This window comes from Dermacentor albipictus, chromosome 2 (genome assembly GCF_038994185.2).
Source record: "Dermacentor albipictus isolate Rhodes 1998 colony chromosome 2, USDA_Dalb.pri_finalv2, whole genome shotgun sequence".
Taxonomy (NCBI): Eukaryota; Metazoa; Arthropoda; class Arachnida; order Ixodida; family Ixodidae; genus Dermacentor; species Dermacentor albipictus.
Window position 1 is genome coordinate 69516637 of NC_091822.1, and position 26247 is coordinate 69542883.

A 26247-nucleotide genomic window follows, 5' to 3' on the forward strand; every position below is an offset into this window, starting at 1 on the left:
CCCGACGTCGACTTGTGGAGTCGCAGGACAATCAGCGGCGCTTATATGACGCCCGCCATCGTGACGTCCATTACACGCCGGGCGCCCTGGTCCTCCTTTGGTCGCCGTCCCGACGCATTGGCCTCTCGGAAAAGTTACTTTCACGCTACTCTGGCCCTTACCGTATCCTACGTCAAGTAACTGACGTCACTTACGAAATCGTCCCTCTTGAGCCAACCGTGGCTCAGCATCCCACCAACGTGGTCCACATCGCGCGTCTTAAGTTGTATCACTCGCCCGCCTCCTAACCAGCTCCGAGCATGTGCTTCAGCCCACTTCAGCCGCCGTAGGTCATGTGACACGCTGTCGAAGAAGATGCTTTCATCTTGGTCGGAAGAAGACGACGCTCTGGACTTTGCGCGCTGTCTACCTTCTTGTCAGCTGCTGCAATTTTTTGTAAATATCCTGTAAATATACGTCTGACTGTTTTTAACCCCGTAACAATATATTGTCACATGGAGTGACGCATGAAGAACGCGGCAGCAATACTGTGAAAGACGAAACTAACTTTTATTGGGCGAACCTGTGCCCACAAAAACAGGCTACGCTTAAAGAACGGCGACAACGGCGAACACACTCGGCAATCGTCAAAATCTCATCAGCGGGTCAAGCGCGTCGGCTTTTATACATCAGTCGTCAAATGTTCCAGAGTAATCGTTGGGACCCGCGTGTCTTCCACTAAGTTCTACACTATTCGCGTCGCGCATACATGCAATCAGATTACACAAGATTCGGTCACAGACAGCGGATGGAAGCATCGATAACATTCCAGAAACTTCCGATACATGCAGGCGCGTCCTGCGCTGTGCGATAACATTTGTCAGGCGGGGAACGTGTCGCCCGATAAAGACAAACAAGTGCACCTGTCAATATATATACACACAAGATGAGTCAGAGTAGTTAATATCGCTCACCAATAACAACACGTAGCAGCCAGCGTCTCAGGATGTACTTCTTCCTCTCTCTTCTTTCATCGTTCCGTAACAATATCCAAAACCCCGCCCAGGTGTATAGCCACGCTAGTTACATCCATAAGAATACAGCAGGGTGCTAGCTACTGCTGTGTATAACCTGTAAAGGGTGTTCCACGTAACATCACCCAAGAACTTAAACTGAAAGGCACGTCGGAAGCGAATTGTACCAAACGCATACTATTCACAATAACCTAGTAACTCAGACAGTTTTTCCTTTTCCCCATAACTTACTTCTCAATCAATTGTAATTTCACAACTGTTTAATTATTGGCTAAGGACCCCAAGTAGGATACGCAGATTCGTAGAGCACCTAGATTCGTAGGAAACCGCTCATGATGACTGAGGGCTACGGCTGTGATGCGACCGACCGACCGACCAATCGATGACGACAACAAGCAGCATCTTAACACGAGCACATCATAATTGGATTTCTCCGGTCTTTGTGCGCATGCGCGAAGAGCAGTGGTTGCGAGGGAGAAATGTGGGGACTTTCGGTCCTTGAGATTTCTCTTCGCCTACGTACTACGGCGAAGCAAGTTGTTGGCTCCGTTTGTGCCTATCGAGCTGGCAGACAATGCGTGGCCGGCAAGGCGAAGAAGCCGTGGCCGAGGCGAGTTTGTTGCTATTTTGTTGCGACGATAGCATACTAAATTTTTATTGTCCCAGGGGCATACGTTTGTAAGTGAGGTGTCTACTCGGATGACTTTAGTGGCAAAGCATTACATCGTGCCGATGCATTGTTCATTACTGTCGTTGAGCAAGGTCAGCATAGCGCACACTTCAGGTGATTCGCGGGAACGGAAACAGTTTATGAATTCGATGCGAGGTTGTTGCTTTTGTGTGTGTGTGTGTGTGTGTGTGGCGGCAGCATATTAAATTCTGATAGTCGCAGGGGGATACGTTTGGACGTGAGGCGTTTTCTCGGATGACTTTAATGGCAAAGCACATTACGTCGTGCCGATGCATTGTTCATTAGTGTCGATGAGCCTACCACACATTTCAGTGGAATCGCGGGAACGGAAACAGTTTATGAATTCAACTGCCGTGCCGATGCATTAGTTCTTAATGTAATTGAGCATACAACACACTTGGAGATTCGTGGGAATGGAACATTTTGTACTCTGTATGGGAAAGTACTAAAACTTGTGTCGCCATGCAGTCTGAGCCGTAGATCTTTATGAGAGCTGTAGAGCCACACTGGCAAAACACTACGCCCTGCGGATGAATACGGAACAAATGTATGTTAAAGAATAATGGTCGTCATGCCATTTCATAGCAGCTGAGACCATTGTGAAAGCTGTACAGTAACACTGATATCGGCTACGTGGCGCAGATTCGTAGTGATTCTGAGGTGCTTGTGCGCAAGGGTACCGCAAGGAGCGCGCATTACTAATCCCGGCTGTTACGATGTCTGGCTCATATACGGGCCTGGTAACCTATGTGCAGTCAGTCAAAAAACACTATTTATGCAGGTGTCCACGCTCCTGTAAAAAAAATGCAATTCAGTGATGATCGACCTTCTGGAGGTGGATCCGTGCACCTATGTATAAGCACAGCCGGCTCATCAGTCACGAAGCAGGAGCTGAAGAGAACTTTTTAATGCTCATTATACAACATTGATAGTGATTAATTTATGGTCAGCCAGTGACAAACGCATTGCACTAAACAGTGAGACTTCGTCTTAATACGCAATGCTTATGTGGCGAACAGGAGCGCAAAAAGTGAAAACAACGTTTTCATACAAGGCAAGTCATCCATGTAGTGGAAAGTTCTCCTCGGCTCCTTCTTTGTGACTGATGAGCCGACTGTGCTAACATAGGTGCGGATTCATCTCCAGAGGGTCATCAATGATTTGCATTTTTTTTTTTTTTACAGGAGCGTGGACGCCCGCATAAATAGTGTTTTTTGACTGACTGCATGCACATAGGTTACCTAGCTTTTTATCAATTTTAAATCACCCACGCAAACGTATGTTATCCTCTTCATTTAGTAAAGAGGGGTAAACATCGACAAAATGATGCAGCTCATATAGCTTGAACATGTATGCGTTTTCTATCCGCAGTGACGGACAAGATGGCTCGATCGTTGCAGAATGCCGTTTGCCTAAAGTCAGCTTCGCCGTAAGACACCAATGTCGCGCAATCAAACATGCGCAGGGTATTGCGGAGAAGTACACCAAGAGTGGAAAGCGGCCACTGTCAGAGGATACAGTGGGATATACGTGCGCACCTGCCGTCACATCTCCTGTCGCAGCACAAGCACGGAGACGCCGAACAAGTGTACTGGCAGGCCTTCAGAGCTATTTCGCACGCGGTTGTAGCGATCCGAGCCCTTGTTTCGCCCACTTAGAGCGCCCCGTATATGACCTAGACATCGTAAAAGCCGGGAATAATAATACGCGCTCCTTCATTAATTACCCTTGCGCACAAGCACCTCAGAATCGCTATAAATCTGCGCCACGTAGCCAATATCAGTGTTACTGTACAGCTTTCACAACGGTCTCAGCTGCTATGAAATTGCATGACGACCATTTTTTCTTTAACATACATTTGTTCCGTATTCATCCGCAGGGCGTAGTGTTTTGCCAGTGTGGCTCTACAGCTCTCATAAAGATCTACGGCTCAGACTGCATGGCGACGGAAGTTTTAGTACTTTCCCATACAGAGCTCAAAATGTTCCATTTCCACGAATCTCCAATTGTATTGTATGCTCAGTTACATTAAGAACTAATACATCGGCACGGCAGTTGAATTCATAAACTGTTTCCGTTCCCGCGGTTCCCCTGAAGTGTGTGGTATGCTCAACGTCACTAATGAACAATGCATCGGCAGGACGTAATTTGCTTTGCCATTAAAGTCATCCGAGAAAACGCCTCACGTCCAAACGTATCCCCCTGCGACTATCAGAATTTAATATGCTGCCGCCACACACACACAAAAAAAAGCAACAACCTCGCATCAGCACGGCAGTCGAATTCATAAACTGTTTCCGTTCCCGCGAATCTCCTGAAGTGTGCGCTTTGCTGACCTTGCTCAATGACACTGATGAACAGTGCATCGGCACGATGCAATGCTTTGCCACTAAAGCCATCCGAGAAAGCACCGCACTTTCAAACGTATCCCCCTGCGACTATAAAAATTTAATGTGCTACCGTCGCAACAAAATAGCTACAAACTCACCTTGGGCACGGCTTCTTCGCCTTGCCGGCCACGCATTCTGTCGATTGTGTTGCCAGCTCGACTAGGGACGAACGGAGCTAACGTATCCCCCTGCGACTATAAAAATTTAATATGCTACCGTCGCAACAAAACAGCAACAAACTCGCCTTGGGCACGGCTTTTTCGCCTTGCCGGCCACGCATACTGTCGATTGTGTTGCCAGCTCGACTAGGGACGAATGGAGCTAACAACTTTCTTCTCCGTAGTACCTAGTCGAAGAGAAATCTCAAGGACCGAAAGTCCCCACATTTCTCTCTCGCGACCACTGCTCCTCGCGCATACGCATAAAGAACGGAGAAATCCAATGATGTGCTCGTCTTCTTGACCTGCCTTGGGGGACGTCTGTAACTGGCGCATAGCTACAGAGTTTTAACAACGCGTGGTCAGTTTCTGCAAGAGGGAGCTAGCCTGTAGATCGCTAAGCGAATGTCTTTTTACTGAACCAAGATGTGGTGATGATGACAACGACTATGATGGTAATGATAATAATACTAATTGATTAGCGAAGAGCATGCATTGCACTCCTTGGCGTTTAAAATTGCTGTGACCTTACTTTCACGCCTTCGTCTCTGTCACTACCTCTCTACCACAGGCCAAAATGATCGCTAGAGCGTTCTGTTCACTAAAATCACTTGGCTTTCTTCCTGTTGTTCTTCCTTTATAGAAATTTGTACCTTCGCTAGTATTTTGAATCTTGCAGCAACGAGTGCGTACTCCTTGTTCTTTGATAGATGCATGCACTTATGGATGAAACAAGTCGGAAGCGGCAAAAGGAAAAACATTGTAAACATGAGTATTGAGATGGCTGAGATTTTACACATTGGCAAATTAAGCCACCAAATAATTCCTCGACGAAAGCTTACCCATCTTTCATCCTTAGTACACGCCTCTTGTTGTTCAGACGATAACAAAAGTGGTCTCCACACGTGACCGTCTTCACAGCGGCAGAAGGAGAAAAAGAAGCAATCGCTAGTAGCAAAATGTATTCTTGTTTTTCTTGGAACTTAGTTTTATTAGGGACGCAAAATGCTTACCTTTTTATTCTTTTAGTTGAGGGTAATTTATGTTATGTTATTTTTGTTTTTTTATTATTTCATCTCAATTATTTTCTTATTTATTTCTTGTCTTACCCGGACTCTGTTATGCTAAGTTTTAGTTTGGTTACAATAATAGTAAAAGCACTTACAAAACTGCCTGCTTCTTGCGGATCCCCAGTAGTGCGTATGAGCCACATTATTTGAAAACAAGAAAAAGAATCCCCTTCTGCGGCTGTTTCCGATATCCTAGGGAGCTCAAGAAGAAGAAGAGGAGGAAGAAGAAGAAGAACGCCGCGTCATTGTCGGGTTCGTCTCGCTGCCTGCAGTCTCAGCTCTTCTCACGGAAAAGCCGTCCTACAGGCTCGCGGGCTCGCCATATTTCGTATCCCAAGTGGGCTCACCAGCGCCAGGTCCAACTGGAGGAGTCAAGGCCAGATACCTGTCCGACCCTTTCAAGGTTCGTCAAGTTCGAGGGGCGCTGGGTGACCATGCAGGATCCGGCGGTGCCGCGGTCCCGAAGTAACTCCAGTACTGCCACCGACGATGCCGAAAGCATGAACGATGCCCAGAGTGTGCACGTGATGCCCACGGAAGAAGCCATTCGAGACGCACCGGAAGAAGAGGTAGCGTTGCCAATGGCTGCGGCGACGCAGTTGTTCGAGACTTGTCCCTTCGTTGAGACATGTAACCCAAGCTTTCCAGGCCATCCCAGGGACACGAACGACAGGTTGGTGATTTCAACTTTTCCTAGCTTTCTCATTGACAATAAAATTTATAAAATTCTGGAAGAAACCATCGGTGATGAGAGGGAAAGTCAACGATAGCTTCCTTGCGTAAACTCTGCCATATTCCCATGCCTTCCGTGAATAACAAAACCTTATGGGGGCATCAGCAGATACGTACTGTCAATCTGGCTTCCAACCTAATCACTAAATTATACCTAAGTATATCACCTTTTAATCACAGCGCCCTCGCCATTGAAACTTCGCAGCAACTCCCACTATCTCTAGCATCCCGGCTACAACTTCGCAGCAATCAAGTGGCCGCACTCAATGAGGAAACGTTCGTTGCAGTTCGCAGCTCGCGCGTGGCCTCCTCACCTCGTCCTTCGCCGAGTGCGTGAAATCACCCGCGCGTGCGCCAACCAATCAGGTGCCTTGAGCCCCACCTCCTCAACTTTCCCTCTATGCACCTCCAGGTTTTATTGCGATTAGCATTCTTAGGGTGCTTCACGAACTTTGCGGGGGCTTGCTGTCTAGCTATCTACGTCCCTTACCATTTTCTTGTAAACCTGGGTCCCTGGGTAGTCCAAGGTCGAATGGGTAGCGCATCTGGTTGGTGTGATGGGGAACGAGAGTCTCAAACAAACTGCGGGACCGACTTGGGTCACTAGGTAGGTGGCACTGTGTACGTATGTGCCACATACCTTCGACGAGCCTTTCAGGCCGATTTGGAGCACTGTGTTTGTGCCAGTAGAAGTGCTGCCACTCTTTAATGTACGTCTTTGATGCTAACTTCGATAATTAGGTACTTTCTACAGGCTATTTACCACTCTACAACTACAAAAAAATACCGTTTGAATTTGTAGCAGCATCGACGTCGAGGAAGATGAGGAGAGCGGCAGCTGTCTAGTGGCAGGTCAGCGCCTAGAAAGCCAAGCGGACGTGTGGCTCAGATGACGCGTGGTCGGTACGATGTGGCCGGGAGATTGATACGCCGAGGAATGACTGCCAACTAGGGCCTTCTGCTGAGTAAAAATATACTTATGTTTACTTTGGCTCACCGTCATCACTAATTTTGCACGCCACAAATTTATACGATGCTCGGCGGAATCGCGTCCACGTCGAGCTCGGACTTTACAGCGGCGCCTACTGACGTCATCAGCGTGTGCAGGGAGAAGCAGCGTGCAGTAGCAGCAGTGCAGCTGGAGAGAAGCCCGGCTGCTTTTTCACCGGCCATTTTCGGCGACGGACGTTTCCGACCATCCCAGTGTACCATTAGAAACCCTTTCAAATTTCTTCCGCGCTGTGCAGAATCGAACCCTCTCCACAGGGCTTGCTCAAGGACAGTGTCCCGGCGCTTTAGCAGGCTGCGCCATTATCGCGCTGGCTATATGCCGCTTGTCAATGAAAGTCTTTCCCGCCTACGCTTTAGCGAGCTGCACCATGAGTGTGCTGGGTGTGGGCCGCTCTTCAATGAGCCTCTCGCCAGCTTGGCTGGCTGAGCATCTGTCACTTGGCGTTCTGCAAGGGAAGGAACAATTCGCAGCGTTCGCAAGCACCGACGCACCAAGCTTCTCGCCTAGGAGTCCACGCGCGGATTTCTCAACAGCACCATTAGATGGCGCAGCGTGTCCAGGAAAAGATAACGCGAGAGAAGAGCGTGGCTGCCGCATGATGCGCTTGTCAGCGCATGCACGCCAAGCATTTCAGAGGCCCGCGCAAGCTTGGCGGCAGCGACGATAGATGGCGCAGTGTTCTCGTAGGGAAGCCTGAGAAAGTAGTCCTACCGGCTACAGCACACGCATCACACATAAAGAGCTTCGACGGTGGCGATACGTTGTGTCCCTATATAGCTGCAGTGCTAAGCGCATTAGCGTCGAGAATCATCGTGAGATACGTTCTGCCCATTTTTTTTTATTGTTTGAGATTGGCCGATGCCCATCCAAAGTACACGAAGTATTCAGGCTACGCACCCCTGGTCTCACATCGGCACGCCCATTCTGGGGGATTCGTCGAGAATGGGCGCACACCAACACCACAGAGCAGTGCGGAAGTTGTACATTTAGGCACACACCCAGTGTAAGATACCCAGAGACCCAAGTTGCCTACTAGGCCAGAGAGCAGCAGCCAGCGAGTTGCCCTTGTACTCAGTGTATCCCATGTTGTCTGCTCGGCAAGACAGTGGTCAGCACATACTTATTGACCCGAGATAGTATACAACTTAGGTCAATGCATGCGTATTTGAAAGAACTCAGATACGGGCATAGCGCAATGTTGGTAAAATTCCGCCAAAAAATGCTAATCGCATAGAACCACGAGTAGAGTCAATTTGAGCTCGAATGCAGTACCACGCCTCTTTCGTGAGCGTTCTCTAAAGTCTCCACGCCTCACAATAAAAACCTTCCAACGGCTCAAGAGTTCGAAGAACGCAAGCACCACTACGTCGAAGCCGATCGTCGCCGCCATGCGGTTTAGAGCCGGGGGAGGCCAATGTCGCTGGCTTGGAGCATATGCGAGTCAACAACCGCCAGCGTCGGGCCGCCGACACTGACAAATAAAGATCACAATAATCATCGTGCCATAAAACACGTATCTTCATTCATTACAAACACATAATAAAAAACTGCTAATTACGTTAACTTTGCCGATTATCTCAAAAGTATGGAAGCGCTACCGATATTTTATTGTGCAAAATCGCCCAACACTAATCCAATCTGGGCGATGTTGCTAAAGAAAGCTATCACTTCTCAAATTAGGAAGATATTCGGGCGTGTCAGAGGGCACAGGTCCTAACCCTGTGCTCTGTGTGTATTCGCAGGCTTCTTTCACTCTCGGAAAGAACACTTTTATGTAGCACGTATTGAGCAACAGAAAGCTGTATCGAGAGTTTCTCATGTGGTTCTGCAATTTTCTATTGAACACTTTGGTCTGACTAGAATATTTAGGAAGCTGATTAAATAATGAGGACTAATTATCTAATTAGGGGGAATGCAAAAAAAATTTCAGAGTATCTCCAGGCGACGGCAAACCTTGGTTCTGTCCAGCTAGGTGGCATGTGCATATCTATGGTTCGGCTCAAGTAAGGTGAAACACTCTGTATATCTGTCTACATGAAATGCTCTAGGCGACTAGGGCCCGCTGTAGGTGGGCGTCCACTCTGGCTGTGTAATGGGTACTGGGTGTTAAAAAGTTGAACCTCGCTAAAAAACGCCATTGCCAATCAGACCTTTATAGACATACGAAGAAGACGCATGCACTTTAGAGTATATTCGTTAAATTTAAGCTATGTGGTGATGAACCTCTATTATCCTGTGCAATTCTTTATTTCAGTGCGCTAACAGAAATAAACAAGCTACCTAGCAACCTAAAGATTTATTACGACATACAAAAATATTCGATATTCTTTATTTTATGTGTAACTTTTTTTTAGCCACACTAAGCCTCGTGAAACGAAAGTCCTTCGTGTCTTCAGCCTGAAGGTGGCCAAACTTCCACTTGCGTCTGCTGTTATGCAGGAGCAGTCATGTTGGATGCTATCATCTGGTTTTTGCGCGATAATAAGTGAGAAAAATGACACAACAATTTCATAAAAGACACTACAGAAAGTTGTCTGAGAAGCTTGATAGTTGTCAAGCAGCAGAAGCAATTTGGAAAATCCGAACGGCATGTCGAGTGTACGTTATGGGCACGAAACATATAAGTATGTAACACAGTCGCTTCAAGAGAGGCCAAACTTTAGTGCAAAGTGAGTCACATTTTTGGAGGCCTCGTGCAAGCTGTCATTATGCGATATTTTTAAGAAGAGAGACCTTCAAAAAAGCCCCAGTGATGCGATTGCTGATGCAGTACAAGTCTTGGTGATCAGAGATTGTCGGTTAAATGTAAAAATAAATAAGTTAGAGGCCAACAATAAAAACTGTTTGAAGTGTGAATGTCGGTTTTCGTAAGCAGTGGTTTCCGGCAAAATTTTTATGCCGGATTTTGACAACCGGAATTTGAAGACCTGAAACTGTGCCAGGATGACACGCGTACATTCGGCCCACGCGATTCGCCATTTATTGTCACAGCACAGTATTTCTGTAATTCACCAAGTTTCTTACTAATCGCATGTGTGACTTATGCGACTATTGTCTCCTCAAGCAAATCGAAATGCACTTGAAATCGAACTGCTTTCAATCCCATGAAGAAATCAAGAGAAACTAGTCTGGCGCAACGCACACATCACGAGGAGAGGTTCCAGGACTTTCTGTAGAGGTTGAAGGGCTACGAGACCCGGCCTGCGGAAACTGGAGGAAAATGAACACATTTAAGCAGATTGGTACAACCAGGCGACACTTTTTTTCTGCTTCCGGTAGCATGGTCGGATACTTTGAGGACACACTTCGTACGTCTGACACGATGCACGTTCAGTTCGGCAGCGCGGAGTGCAGTTGCTACCAGCTAGTGTCAAATGACACAAAAACAGAGATTACGCAGAATGCACAGACGATGATTGTTAAAGTAAGCGAATAGCCAAACTCTTCTGGAAAGCCATTCGGTCGCTTCGTTAAAAAAATTATGCGCTTAAAGAGCGTATATTTGCCGCAGCTAGGCCATTAAGGTGGCGTTTGTTACATCATCGCGTAATTCCGTAGCGAACAGAGCCGTTAACCAGCACATCTGCAGCGATATATCTATATATATATATATATATATATATATATATATATATATATATATATATATATATATATATATATATATATATATATATATATATATATATATATATATATATAGCTGCGTCGCGCACGGCGCCTGCCATACTTGGGCAGCAGCCACAGAAGGAGACGGAGGCGGCAGCCGGTGTTCGGGCATAAACGTGGCCCGAAACTCGGCCGCGCGGGAGCACGGACCATTTCGAAACTGCAGCAGGAAACACCGGCCACTAGAAAGGATCAAAGTGGCAATGAAAGCTATTCGCTTTAGTTGATTCGTTGGTTGTTCCTTGAGAGGGCTCCTCTCAAGGTTTATTATTGCAAACAGATGCGGTGAGTACATCAACCATTGGCGATCGTGTCCGCAAACTATTACTCCGATGCACGCCGCGAAAACAGCTGGTAACTGAAACACTAACGCCCCCGTTCTCCTCGAAACAGCCACTGTGGCGGTGAACGAGTGATTTAATTTCCTTTCGGGTGCGCGGTGCCAGCAGTACCCAAATATCCTGCTGTAAAGCAAAGAATTCGGGGATTTCCGCGAAACACGAAACGCCACCTCAGGAAATTCTCTGAGCAACGAGATAACAACGTAGACAAAATACAGGAAGGGAGCAAGACGAGAATGTCGTTGGTCTAGACAAAGCGAGAGAGCACCTGCTGTGGGAGCGTAGCTCGCGTCCTCGCATCGTGTATTGCATTAGTTGTCATCATAGGTCGGCAAAACTTCCTCATAAGTCGACTCACTCACGCTCACATCGACCTGCGAGTCTGAGTCCGAGTGAGACTAAGCAAAAAAAAGGTATGTTTTGTGAGTGAGTCTTAGTGAGTTGCATTTTTTTTTCGCTCGATGGCTGCCGTCTCGTCTACTACTAAACAATTTTTTTAAGTATTGAGTAAAACACTTCCTGTATGGTGTTTTACTACTTCTAGTGGTTGAGCAAAACTTTTAGCGAGGCCTGGTGACCGGCCTTTCAATCGCCATCGACTTGCTCATTTGCAGAAGATCCTCAAGCAGCAAACTTGCCAGCGGCATGAGTCCCGAAACCGCCTCATTTGGATGGGCGCCGATGGCCGGCAGGCGTTCGCCGAATGGATCCAAAGGCTCTGTCCGCTCCTCGCTGCCGCCTCCGAGGCGGGAGAAGAAACACTGGCAAATCCCGCCATCCAAGCATGCACTCAGTGCGATGCGGGACTTCTCGCCCTATTCCTCCTTGGCCAGCCCAATGTTCAGTTCCACCGGTGGCGCCATGACTCCTAAGCCACGTTCGTCCAGCGGCACTCCAACGTCGCAGGTAAATCGTTCAGTTTGCTGTGTGGGCGTTGGGGGAAAATTGTAGAGATGTCATATTACCGTGCCTACGGAGACTCACCTACGCATTAAACGACAGCCTTGTACCTAGTTCATTTCCAGAAAGGAACATTTACTGTGAGACCAACTGCATACGGCATGGATGGAAATTATGCAGGTCTCACGCACCGTGTGAATTAGTGTTACGTATGGGAAGCTTCGAAGGTACCCAGGCTCTCTAGCGTAGTTCGGAGTTCTGGAAAGCATTAGCAAACAGAGCAACATGTTTGTTGGGGCGTAGCTAGGAGAAGGCACACTGGGCAAATGTACGCCCTGAAATTTCGTCATACCAGTGTACCTGGCATAAAACGACGTGCGACAACACCCTCGTGCCCAAACAACCGCTCCCCTGCCAAATGTGTGTGCGTGCGCCCCCCCTTCCCCCCGTGAAAAACGATACTATGATGGCGTCAACAATGACACAACTGATTTGTTATATTCCGGCGAAAAAGCGTCACGACCTGATCGTTGCTACCTGGGTGGAGCCCTAAGGCGGCAGAATGTCGCACAGCGTCTAATAGCACTATAGCTGACATTGCCATAGAAAGGTGGAATGGCGTTAACTGTCAGCCGGTGATATTTTTAAGGGCACATGATTGATTGAGCAGTAAACCGATCTCTAATTTGTCTTATAACATAAGAACTCCTTATAAGATGCAAAAAGCTTCATCTTACAACCATAACTTTCTGTCAACGGAACCTACGCAGCGCCTTGAAATAAGCTTTAGTGAATATGACAGGTTTATTGACAGCCTATCGTCATTCCAGAATTAGAAGAGCAAATCAGTAGTCATACCACCAGCTTCCTAACATCAAGCCATCGTCGTCACGTTGCTGCTGCCGTCACACTCATGCTTGCATCACACGTATTCACACACTATCAAGGCGTTACACTCGCCTTAAGCAAACGTGATGGTTCATCTGGTAAATGTTTGCATAACCCCAAATGACTCTCGATAGCCAGATACCTGCCAAACTATTCGCACTACATCGATTCCCACAGTGTGTAGAATCTGCGTAAGGATTTTATTGAAGAGACCACAAATGACGCGCCACAAAAACCTGCCTACGTACCTACCTATCCACCGATTTAACACAAAGTGCCCATCACGTGGCAAAGAATACTTCGCATTGGTAGCGCCCTCTGGCGTGTAACGGACGCCCCTAAGTTAGATGCGCCATTTGCTATATGCCAGAGCAAAGAACGTAGGAAGACATTGTGAAATGAGTGCTCACTACGCAACCTGCTGCGGCACCGATGCAGGGGGGTACCTTTCTTTTCCTCGCGCCCTGGCTTTTTGCGACTGTCGCCGTCTTTGGCTGCGCTACATTATTCACCGCATTCCGATCTTTACCACGCTTCTTTCTACGGCGCTTTTTCCTCGAACTCCCTTTCATGCCGTCTTCTCGCGTCTCAAGCTGGCCGGTACACATCTCGTCGGCCCGGATCGCTCTCCTACCCGCACGGTCTGAGTGATTTTCATTGAAATCAACTCCCTCTTTGTATCGACTAGCGGACAGCTCAACCGACTCTGGAACAATGCAGCAGTCTTTACTCGAGCTATGCAACTCGCGCTCTTGCGAGCTGCCCTCTACTGTATGCCCAGCTCGCGCTGTGCATTGGCACAGAGCTCGTCGGTCTCGATCGCTGTCTCACGCGCACAGTCCGAATTAGTCCTAATTAAACCATCCTTATCTCGGCTACCCAGACTGGCGGACAGCTGCACCGATCCCTGAACCATGCAGTTGTCTTCCCTTGAGCTACGCAGCTCGCAATCCTGCGTACTGCCCTCAACTGCATTGTCAACTCAACTGCTGGCACTTCCCTTCGGCACGCAGATCTGACTCGACATCGGTGCTCCCGGCTGTCTGGTCAGCAGTATTTTCTATTTCATTAACGACCTCGTTAACATTACGTGCGATGCACACACGCGGCGAACGTGGCAAATTATTCACAGCCGGCCTAGCTGTCTCTACAGTGCTCTGTTGGCACAGCACCTCGTCGCTCTCACTACGGCCTTTCACTGCCTCTGTTGACACTAAGGCAACGACTGCTTCAAACCTTAAATCTCTTGGTTCAATGCAGCAACGAACTGCCTCGTTACTTCTGTTAGGCCTTCTTCCTGCGAAATTCTTTTCACTTCCTGCCTAGCTTTTTCCTATTTTTGCCTCATTTCTTCCTGTTCTTACCTAATTGCTTCCTGTTCCCGTTTTTTTTGCTTAGAATTCGTTTACCTAGTTGTTCGATGAGTTTCATATGATTGTTATTTCGGAGAATGGTTTTACGAATTTCTGATTCCGTTAAGTCCTCCTCTACGTTTACCTCGACCTCTTCACACAACCACAACAGGTCAGTTCTCGTCAAACACAATAGGACCATGGTCGCTACCTTAAGCTTTGGCTCTGCTGTGACACAATACTTGCTGCGATACCCACGCAAATCAGAATACAAGTAAAAGATTCCCAGCGATTCAAATGTACAAAGACACAGAAATTGAAGCCTCGTAAATCTTACAGCTAAAACCAAGCACTTACCCACTCAAGCAGCACCATATCACCAGTCTTTCTCCGCCGTATCTAGTCAGTTGCAAGAGGTCATCAATCCGAAGTCGCGTCCAACTTGATCGGGATATCGGTCGGTCACCATTTCCCAAAGTCCGTGAGATTTCATTGCTGTGTACGAGTTGTGGACCGATCTCACCGCTGCCATCCAGATATTAGTTGGCTAACCAACATTATAGTAGTAGGACGATCTCACCGCTGGCATCCAGTTGTAAGGTTTGTGGTCGAGGTTGTAGGGAGGACCTGGCTCTTCGTCGGGAACGAAGAGTACGGGATTAAATTACAATAGTTACATTAAAACAGGAGATACATTTCAACAGTTTAGCATGACTGCAAAAAGGAGCACGAAGCTCCCACCACGAAGCATTCAGCACACAAGTACAAAGCTCCAAGCACTTCGCTTGTCGAGTACACAACTGCTTAAAAACACTGTCCTCCCCAGATCCCTAGGTGAGGGAAAACTGCCGTCTAACCTTCGTCCAATTGGACCGTCCACAGTTGTTGGAGGCGTAGTCTACCCGCCTTTGAGAGGGAGGGCTCACACACTCACATACTCACTTTGGATTCCCAGAACCCACCGGGTTGAGCGGGTCCTCGCTGCCAGGTTGTCCCGCTTGAAACCAGCCGGCGCCTCTTAATTCCAGAGCTGAGTTCTCCAGTAGCCGCCACGACTGTCAGCAGACTGTGACGAATAACACCCTTTTCCGAGAAGCTCTCTTGCTGCAAATAGACCATGAAGGCGACAGCGAGCCAGTAACAATACACGGTCCGCCAAACATCGCCTGACTTGCAGGCGCCGTTGACTCTACGAATGAGGCGCGTGGTTGATTAACTTTGCTGTGTTCTCCAGTTCTCCGAAGGAAGTGCATGGTCTGTTAACTTTCCTGGCGTCGCCAGTTCTCCGAAGGAGGTGCAGTGTCGGTTAACGTTGCCGGCGTCGCTGGTTCTCTGAAGGACGCCACCCCCGCGGGTCGATCGAAACAATTGAAGCGGGCTGAGATAGGTTTGCAGGGCAGTATCTCTGCAGGCCGATCGTAACAGCTCTTCCATGGCCCGCAAAATCTCGACTGGCCAGTGCTGACAACCGCTGGGCAGGAAGAGAATGGCTGGCGAGCAAGAATGCGGCATTGCTCTCCGCAACAATTGCGCCCTTGGAATGCCCTAAAGCATCTCGCAACTGGCACAGAAGAGTTGATCCCGGCATCAAAATAACACACTGCGTGCAAACGCCCGGAATCAGCTGTTAACTTACCAGGCTTCCTATCAAAACTTCAATGCAAGCCGCTCAACGGGGAACCCCAAATTTTGGCCCCAAAACTTTGTGCCGCCAAAGCGAGCGCTTACGTTTCCCCTGAGTTCAACCAAACCTGACCGTCGCGCTGCACAAGAGTAAAGGTTTACGCAGAACTAAACCGAAGGCTCTCAACCGCCAATACCCGAACATAACTTAAGCAGTCTAACTTCACGAACAGCCTGTTCTTACCCTATCGCAGTGGCATGCCTATCGCACGTACTGGTGCCGCTGAGCAGTCCAGTCAACTCCACAGGTACGTAATCACAATCGCGATTGCTTGGTGGTCCCTATTCAGAACGTGTCGCCAGTTCTCCGAAGGAGGCGCATGGTCGGTTAATGTTGCCGGCGTCCCCGGTTCTCTGAAGGACGCCAACCCCGCGGGTCGATCGAAACAACTGCAGCGGGCTGAGATAGGTTTGCAGAGAAGTACCCCTGCACGCCGATCGTAAGAGGTTCCGGTCAAGAGTACGATAAGTGGGTCAAAGACATCAGGCCCTTACGTACTTTCATTTGTCTCGCCCCGATACTAAAACGCCCGAGTCAAGTATGTCTTCTCTTGTGAGTCTCTAACGAATCCGGTGTCCAAGGTCGACTTGGTCACCGGTCCCAACTCAGCTCTTGGGTTGGTTGACGGAGAGGAGAACATCCTGTTCGTGGTGGTGGACGCAGAGGTCAAGGGTGACCGCTGCGTGACCTAATATCTCCTGTTAGGACATGTACATATTAAATAACGCCTGAACCGCAAGCACGTTACGCAAGTTGTTATTATATAAGTACTGTTTACGAAATAACGGAGCTCCACGAACGCATAGACGTCAGCAACAGCGCCGTCATCGACATCTTAGATTTGATTGCGTCACTGGAAACTTTGTTGTCTTGACTTAGTACCTGCATTAATGGGAGTAAAGACAAGACCATTTTAGGTTCATGCTTATGTACCTTATCGAGCAGATAAGTAGAACATATTCCATCATTGCAATATTAGTTGTGTGTGTGGTGGCTGAACCCAGCGCAACGAGATGGCTCCAAAAGCGTCACGAAGTAGCGACAAGTGCTGGCAACGGCCTCCTTGTCTGTGTAAAGAGAAAAATACTTATTCCTGCCCTACAAGCCGCGTTACATTAAGTGGCTGTGTAACATTATGGCGGCCAATCAGGGAGTTCAGCGTTTTTCTTAACGTCGTTCACTCCTTTCCCTTTCTATTTGCATGAACAGACGGACAAGGATCTGGCAAGTACAAAAGCAGGTATCGTCACCATCAACGCCATATAACTTCAAAATGCACATCCGGTAGTAAACGTGCGGTCCGACTGAGAACGGACAACGATGCGTGATGAAGCGCGGGTCTTGTGACAGCAGCTTCTGGGCAAAACTCGGGGATGAGCTGAAGTTATTTTCAATTCGCGCATATCGGTGGAGAGATCAAAGCCGTTTCTTACTTTTCGAAGACGGAGGGGCTTTTTACTGCACGTTTATGCTTATTTTACATACCGTAGTATTTCGCTAATGGTAATACTTGTGTATTGACAGCTCCAAATTCCCTGATTTCTATTTATCAGACACGCTATCACCATAAAAAAGCCGCAGTTTCACCCGACAGGTGAAGCATCGATTGCAATAGGAAATTATTAGACAGCAATACGAAGTAAGCATAGTAGATTTATCGGCTGTATAAACTTTTAAACTTTCGCTTACTAACTAAATTAACAAGCATGGTGTAACGCGCGCACAAGCAAACATGAACACATCTCACTCCATGACCGCGTCTACCCGCTGCCAAAACGCTGGAATCAGAAAGCGCAGCAGCAGCTACGACCGAGTTTACCTTCATGCTGCCTCTCACTTCAACGCGAACTAAGCGGCGAGAACACAGCGCGCACGAAGCTATCAGCACTCGGCGCAGTCTGTCCCCATGGCAGCCAGCTCGCTTTCAAGATGTACGGCCTGCGCGGCCGCGCTATATGCGCATCCGCCGTCGGAGTAGAACACCCCCTCCCCCCCCCCTCTGGCGCCACGCGCGACAGAAGACGGCGCGGCGCTTCTTCCCAGCTTTCCTTCCTTGTGCGCGCGAGATTGACCCAGCATAGCCGGCTCCCCGCACGCTTGCACTCGCACGCGCCCAGCATACGGCGCGTGGCGACGATGTTATCGCCCTTTGGACTTTAAACGAAACATCACGGCAATGTCGACGCAGACGGCAGAAATGCGCCCGGAGTGTTCATGTAATTGCTATCGCAATAAAATTAACTACCGCAAGCATGCTTCTGCAGTGCACAATTGTGGAGGCCAGCGTTAAGGCGCGGATACAGTCCAACGTTTCCAGCGCTCCAGGCAGCCGCTGGCGAAGTTGGGTACGTTGCGCCGGCGACTCCACCTAATTGCCTAAAATTTGCCCCCTGTGCAGTTCGGCGCGTTCCTGCGGGGTTCGCGGCATCGCGGCCAGCACCTATAGCCGCAGCGAATGCGCGCAAAAGCGCGGCGAGCGAGCGCTTCTTGTGTTGGGCGAAAACGCCAACCTCAACACGCTCGCTTTAAGTGCACCCGAACTGTAGGCCTGCATGCTGCCGGTAAGCCAAGCTAGCGGATGATTCACTCTAGTCTATAGTGGCTCTGGCGTGAGACAGCTCACGTTCTATTTTCGCGCAATTGCGTCACGCGTGTCCGCGTAACTATGTCCGCGCTTTAATTTTCACGTCAGTTGGAACTGAACCTCGTTCAAACCTTCACATTCGTGACAGGAGAGGCAGCAAGCTTTGAAGAGCGCGTATAAAACAGTGCGATAAAAAACGCATATCAAAAAGCTTTTTTACTAGCCGCAGTTCGAATAATTTATTGCTCTTCCTCCCTCGAGTACAACAATATATAGAAGTCGCCAGAAAATGAGAAAAAAATTTATATGAATAATTAGGGACAAACGACAGTTACGAAAACAGCAAACGTCCGTTGTGCTCAATAACCCCATAACTTCAGTGGACTTCTCCAGAACCGCATACGCGTTCCAAGAACGTGGTTTCTTTGCCCAGGCGAGCGACAAAACGCACACACTCATACCTACGCGCTGAATATCACAGAATACCAGCCAGATTAAGTTTCTAAGGGCCTAAAAGTCAAAACCAAATGTGATGTTGTAGTCAATAAAATGTATACGGGGCAGTCATCTGAAAAAAAGTGGCATAACTTGATGGAACTGGCTGCCAACACAGTGTTCAAGAGGCACCGGTATGATTGGCAGATGAAAGTAGCTGTAATACGTGCTTTCATTACACAGATTTGACTCTCTCTATCTCTCTTGTTTTTCTTTCTTTCTTTTTATGGGTTCCTATACCCTTGGGCATTTCATCACCAATTTTTAGCAACGACTGTGGCCCAGCAGCTTAAGAACGGACGCCTGGAGCGAGCCAGAACTTTCTACAAATAGCCGAGCTATCGAGGAACCACTATCGAGAAAATACCCCATAGGTGAGCGCTTTGAACGTGAATTTCCCTCTCTCTCTCTCCGTGCAGAGATCTCCATGGAAGAAGACGCTACCGCGCTCCGTCGCAGCGAGCGTCGCAGTGGTGCTGGTCGTGGTTGTCGCGGGCGCTGTGATGCTCATCTTGCTCCTGGCGTCCGGCCGAAGCCGCAAAGCTGCGACCGACGGCTGCGGAAGCGAGGAGTGCCACCAGTACGCGAAGCGGCTCCGCGACTCGCTCAACGAGTCCGTGGACCCGTGCGCCGACTTCACGCGTTACGTGTGCGACGGATGGCGCCGAACGCACAAGTTCTCGGTGGCCGAGGAAGCCTTCTTGTCGACCTTCGACAAGATGTCGAGGTTCGTGCAGGCCCTCGACGTTCCGCCGAGCGGCCAGAGCGCCCTCCAACGGGCGGCAGCGTTCTACCGCAGCTGCGTGAACGTACTTAACGGTGAGCGGAACGAGATGGCGCGAGTCGAGCAGGCCTTGACCGCCGCAGGCATCACTTGGCCCTATAAACCCAGAGCTACGCCGGACCTTCTGCACACGCTGCTTTACGTCCATCTACAGCTTCACTGGAGCGTACTCTTCAGCGTCAACGTCACTGGCGGCGCGAGCGGACGTTCCATCACGGTGAGCCTGATACCTTCCGTAGAAATGGCACTTTTTAAGAAACGCCTGGAACTGATCAGAGAACCCCACAAAGCCAGACAATATTTCGACACCCTGGTTTCGGCATTCGGCTCACACGCGAGACCGGGCAACAAACGCTTCACCTTCAGAGAGACTCTCACAACCGAAACCATAGCGTTCGGTACTCTTTACGCCGGTCTCTTAAACGGCAGCGCGACACCGCAGGCACTGAATACGAGCTCCATGATCGAAATGGTTCCGAATCTCACGCAAGCCCGTTGGGATGCCACATTCAGTTCTCTGGGCATAACTAGGAAGGTCTTGCTCGTGACGACCAATCCCACGTACGTGACGCAATTATTTTACTTGTGGAGGTATCTGGGAGAATCGCGGCTCCACCAGTTCGTGTCCTGGTGCACCATCCAGATTGCCGCGCTCTACACCAACCGGCTACTAGTCGAAAATTTTTACGGGAGCCAGAAGACCGCGCTCCTGCGACACGGCGCGTTCTGCTTCAGCAAAGCCTACCTGCTGTCGGGAACGACCATGTTCAGCTCATCTGTAAGGCACGTGCTCGTCGGTGACACTCGGGTCCAGGCCGAGCAGCTGCTGTGGAACGTTCGGCAAGCTTTCTCGCGCAGTCTGCAGAGCTGGCCGTACAGCGACAACGCCAGCATCGCGAAGGTGCTGCAGGCCCTCAGTGAAAGAGATTTCACCGCGAGGGCGCTCGCTGTTTTCGACGAAAACAACGCCGCCGAAGAGGCCGAATCCCTGGACAGCAGAGACATGACGTCGTCGCTCGTCGACAACTGGATTGCGGCGGCCGTTCCGTACAGAACCGACATATCGCGCTTCGCCTCGACGGCCATCGAGCAGTTGTCTTTCACCGCTCTAACAGCCGACGGGAGAGTCGTGCTGATGCCGTACGCTTTCGCGTTTCCCTTCTTCGACGTGCGTGGCACTCCGGTGATGAACTACGCGGGCGTCGGTTTCCACTTCGCCAACGCGCTCAGCCAGTTGACCTTCATACCACACATAGGCGACCTAGATGGCCCCCTCTATCAATTCTACAACTGCACCGGCGTCTCGTTCCAAACCGTCAGCGCCAATCCAGAGCGGCTCTTGGGCGCCTTCTCCGCGTTCGCCACCCAGCCGCTATTTGACGCGTTCGACAACGCGACGGCAAATCTGGGGACCAGCGCCAGTCTGCCGGGACTGCCCACCCTGTCTGACTCTCAGCTCTTTTTCGTGGCTCTCTGTTACGCCAAGTGTCATGGCAGCTGGACTGGGGGGCTCTCGGAGCCCGAGTGCGGAGACTTCCTGCCGTACGTGGAGGCGTTCTCGAAAGTCTTCGCCTGTCCCGTAGGCTCGCCCATGAAGCCGGTCAAGAACTGCGAACTCTTTTGATTTTAGGCTCCGTGGTACTACCGCGGCGTCGTCTCGAACTCTACGTGGCTAAGCTCTGTGATCTTTTTCAGGTTTCGAGCCTTTCGATTCTCCTCAACATTTACGCGACACACCTTTACTTAAAACAGAGCCCAGATAACTTCGTCCGTGTCGCAAATAGCCGCAGGAGAACGTTAGAGAAAGCTCATGCGGCATAATAAGACGAACATCTGCCATTGTTTGCGTTCATCAAGAAAATAACCTACTGATATATTGCCATGCTTTACCGCTCTTCCTGGTGTAATGAAGAGCACACGAAGGTGCCAAGGTTGAGTTAAATTTTTAATGTAGTCTTCCGTACGTCATATGAGGACGAACTACTTGCTCCGCATGCGTGAGGCTTGACAGTTGATGAAGGGCCGAGAACACTTTAGTTATCTAGCTAGGGCGCGCTAGTGAACACCTGGTGCCTCTTACCAGCGTGCCTGCTCCTGTGTTTTACCTTTTGTTGTCAAGAGACTGCAGCTTGGTGCATTGGAGACGCAACGTTGGTATTTTGAACTTCACAATGCTTTGTAGTTGATCCGTTGCACTGGTTATGTTCGATGTGCCCATCGCACGGACTAAGTTCGGCCGGCGTGCACTGTCGAATTCATTTATGTAGCGCATCGCGGGCGTCGTTCCACGTCAAGTTTTCTCTGTTACTGGTGAGGTGCATAAAGTATGTTGCGTAAACTTTGCTTTGTGAGGTATTCTGCTTAGGCATCATATGCGCAATCGCCACAGCAATAAATGCCTCATTCTTGCCCGCTCTGAATGCAAAATTTTTCCCAGCTTCGCATTCTTCAAACAAAAGGACGTGTTCATGCTAACTTTGTTTATAATCCCCTTGATCCAGGGCAGTCAATTTGCATTTTTCCTTGAGAATTAGCGTATAGTAACAAGTGCGACAAGCAGTTTCTCTCAAACGTGTGTATTTAGGTTTCTATGCATTTCAATATGCGTCCAAGTCGACGTAGCCGAGGTGAGTTCACTGTGATGTGTGCACGGTAATCTGCTTTCACTTTGGTTATCATTTGAAAGCTGGCTTGTATAATCCACGATCACGTCACAATCCACACGCTTGCAGAATCACAGAGGAATTCTACTGTTCCTGCGTATGCGAATTAATAAAATTTGTTACAAGCACCCCGTTCTTTACGCAGCATTTTAAAGTAACAGCACAAAGTAGATTTGTCGCCTATAGCTCACGGATCCGTGCACCCTTTCTGGCTCCTGCGTACGTCAGTGTATAGGCGGCTTCAATCCCCGCATCATAGAGCATTTATCAATCGACGCACGTACTCGACTTCCGAATGCACCGGGCGTGAAAGTTCCCACAATATGACTGAGCTACCTGTGAGTGCAGACTAGTGCTGCGTCCACCGATTGAAGCTGATACTTTGCCTCGACAACTTTCAGGCATCACAGTTTTGTATCGTTGGTGTGGCATACGCAGAAATGAAGAGAATCAACTGCAGCTAAGTACAGAGACCAGGATGCGCTGTTTATTTCTCAATGGGTTCCACCAGTAGGCCCTTTCACCGAGTGTAATGTAGCGTATCATTAAAATACTGAAAGAACAGAGCATGGCGTGCGTCGCATCTCATTCCGATTTCGTATTCCTTCGTGTCTTGTCATCCTTTTCTGGCTTGTCTGCCCTGTTCGTTTGCCGAAAATGCATCTCTTACGTGACAAAACATGTGACAACGTTTTGCTTGCGAGGGAGTAGAAAAAAAATATGCAAATCCATTGCACATGTTGGACTCGTGTGAAACGAAGCTTTACTGGAGCGGTAAATAAATGCTTAATGGAGATACGTATATATGCGCGTTCACTTCCACACTATGCATCGTGGAACATCACGGTATGTTTATGTTTGTGCATCACGAAAATTACAACTTAGTCGTAAGACAATTTTGTGTTTATGCGCTACATCGCTCACGAGATGTGCTGAAATAAATCAGGCCGATGCACAATGCGAGGCGCACGTGTAGTGCGGGAGAGAGAATCAACAAAAATCGGGAAGGTTAAGCAGAGAGAGAGAGAGAATAAACTTTATGTAGAACTCTGATGACTGGTTTGCTGTCCTGCAAAGGGAGAGTAGATGAAGTATTAAAAGAGTGATGTCACAGGGGCGAAGGCAGAGCGTGATGCTTGTCGAGGGATGGACGATGAATTCAGGTGTATGCACAGAAAAGTACGACACGTACAAAGCAACATGTAGGGATTCCGTACGTCTTGCTTCACAGTGGGACATGCGCATTCTGGGGATTGGCCGATAATGGGCACACCTGAAGCGGCGCTTACTATAAAGTGAGCGCGCTAATAAATGGCTTACAAAACAGAACGTTCGCAACAACAAAAGTTCAACAAAAGTTGCAGAAGTTTCAATACACGGTAAGTTATACATGGGCAATTCAACCAAAACGCGAAAGAAACGGGGTAGTTGAGTCACTTCAACCGGGCAAAAAATACATCATTTGACACGACGCTGACGACATCGGCAGGTAGCCTTTTCCATTCTTGTATAGTTTTTGGAAAAAATGATTTCTTACGCAGTTCTGTCTTGCACGGAACTTCTCGTACCTTTAGCGCATGCCCCACGCGTTGTGACCGGTAAAGAGGCGGCATTATATATTTGTCCCTTTCTATACCGATTGCACCGCAGTATATGGAATGAAAAACTTCCGCCGCAGCCTTCTGCGTCGTACCTCCATGGTATCCCATTTAAACTCTTCCTTGGCACTCGTAACGCTGAAATTAACTTTGTATCGACCTGACACGTACCGCACACCCAGATTCTGTACACTCTCAAGTTTATCAATGTCACGTGTCGTCGGAGGGTCCCACGCTACACAGGCGTACTCAAGGACGGACCTTACGTACGTTTTGTATAGCAGCTCTCGTGTAGACGTGCTGAATGCTCTGGAGTTCCTACGAAGAAAACCTAGCATTTTCCCTGCCTTAGCAGTTACATAGTTAACCTGTTTCTGCCATGATAATTCTGGGGTGTACTAAACATCCAGGTATTTAAACTGTGTTATTTTTGCTATTAACTTCTTATTCAAGGTGTAAGAGAAATTTATAGAGTACTTTCGAGTGAATGTCATGTTGACTGTTTTGGTTAGTTTTATCTGCATGCGCCACTTAGCGCACCATTCGCTAATTAGATTGAGGTCTTGCTGAATCAGACTAGCATCATCCATGCTGCTAGTCACCCTATATAACACGCAGTCACCTGCAAATAGCCTTAGCTGCGATGTCAGACATTCGCCAATATCACTTATACACAATTAAAAAAGCAAAGGCCCCAGGACAGAGCCCTGGGGTACACCGGATGTAACTTCTTGCGGGCGCGACTGATCCCCGTTTACAGCCACCAACTGAGGGCGCAGCGTAAGATATTCTTTAATCCATGAGACAACCTGCTGGTGAATTTTATATTTATGCATTTTTTCTATCAGCACTGAATGGGGCACCGTGTCGAAAGCCTTTCTGAAATCGAGGAAGACACATTCAACTGAAAGCCGTTTGTCCAAAGCAGAAGGAATATCATTTGTGAATTCTAACAACTGTGTAATACAAGAAAATCCCTTAGGAAATCCGTGTTGGGAGGACGTAATCGCAGAATTAGTATTCGAATGAGCTACAATGCTCGTGAACAGAATATTCTCTAGTATTTTACATGTGATTGATGTTATTGATATTGGACGATAGTTTGAAACGTCGCTTTTAGGGCCAGGCTTATGAACAGAGACCACAATACCAGTCCAATACCAGTACAAGTTTTCCAGTCATCAGAAAGGGAAGCTTCGAGCAGCCACTTGTGAAAAATTAATTTCAAATACTTGGAAAGCGGTTCAGCGCATGATTTGAACAGGAAGTTGGGTAATGTCATAGGCACCACAGGCTTTAGAAGTGTCGAGCCCTCGAAGCAACGATTCGATGCCGCACATGCTGATTACAACATCATTCATGTCACTTGTTGGTTCGAGTAGCGTTGGCTCGTCTGCAGGGGACATTGTTGCAGGAGTGAAAACGGAACAGAAGTAGGCATTGAAGCATTGTGCTTTGTCAGTGTCGTCATGAACTGTGACATCACCGGACGCGAGAGAGAGAATATTTATTGCATCCTTTCCGTTCTTTTTCACGTGTGAGTGTGAGTGAGTGAAGAACTTTATTGCAGGTCCGGCGAGGACGCGAACTCGTCGCGCACCCGGCTAGCCCCACGTCGGGACCGGCAGGTCTAGCCCACCGGCCCGGTCGCGGGCACCCCGGACGGCCAGGATTTGCTTTTCTAGAGCGGGGCTACGCAGAAGCGAGTCCCACTCCTCCTTGATGAACTTGGGGTATGTCGACCCGCACTCCCAGAGCATGTGCGTTTGAGTGGAGGTCTGCCCACAGGATGGGCAGGCGTCGTCGCGATACACGTCGAGGTAAGCCTCGTGGAGAGCGGACAGACACGGATATGTGCTGGTCTGCAGAAGCCTAAGCGAAGCGGCTTGCGCCCTATTCAACTTGAGGTGAGGGGGTAGAAAGACCCTTCTAGACATGTAGAAATATTTAATAATCTCGTCGTGAGTAGCGGGAGCGTCCCTGTGACCGTTGAGAGGAGGGGAGTCAGCGCTCCTTATAAAGGAAGCGCGGTCGGTGAGGTCACGCGCAACCTCGTGAGCAGACTCATTGAGGTTCGGGGGAGCACCCTCGACCGACCCTACGAGAACGGGTAGCCAGTGAATTGAATGGCTTGTGAGAGAATATGGACTGGAGCCACTAAGAAGACGGGCAGCTTCCTTGGCAATGCAACCCTTCTGAAAAGCCCTAACTGCCGTTTTGGAA

The 26247-nt window shown here is 48.8% G+C and overlaps 1 protein-coding gene across 1 annotated transcript; it reads left to right on the forward strand.

Moving 5' to 3' along the window:
- Window positions 1–5514: 5514 nt before the first annotated feature.
- Window positions 5515–22971, forward strand: LOC139055957 (endothelin-converting enzyme 1-like). The gene is made up of 3 exons (XM_070533669.1): window positions 5515–5995; window positions 11691–11982; window positions 19399–22971. The coding sequence occupies exons 1-3, from the start codon at window positions 5757–5759 to the stop codon at window positions 21385–21387; spliced, it is 2520 nt and encodes an 839-aa protein (XP_070389770.1). The 5' UTR covers window positions 5515–5756; the 3' UTR covers window positions 21388–22971.
- Window positions 22972–26247: the final 3276 nt, after the last annotated feature.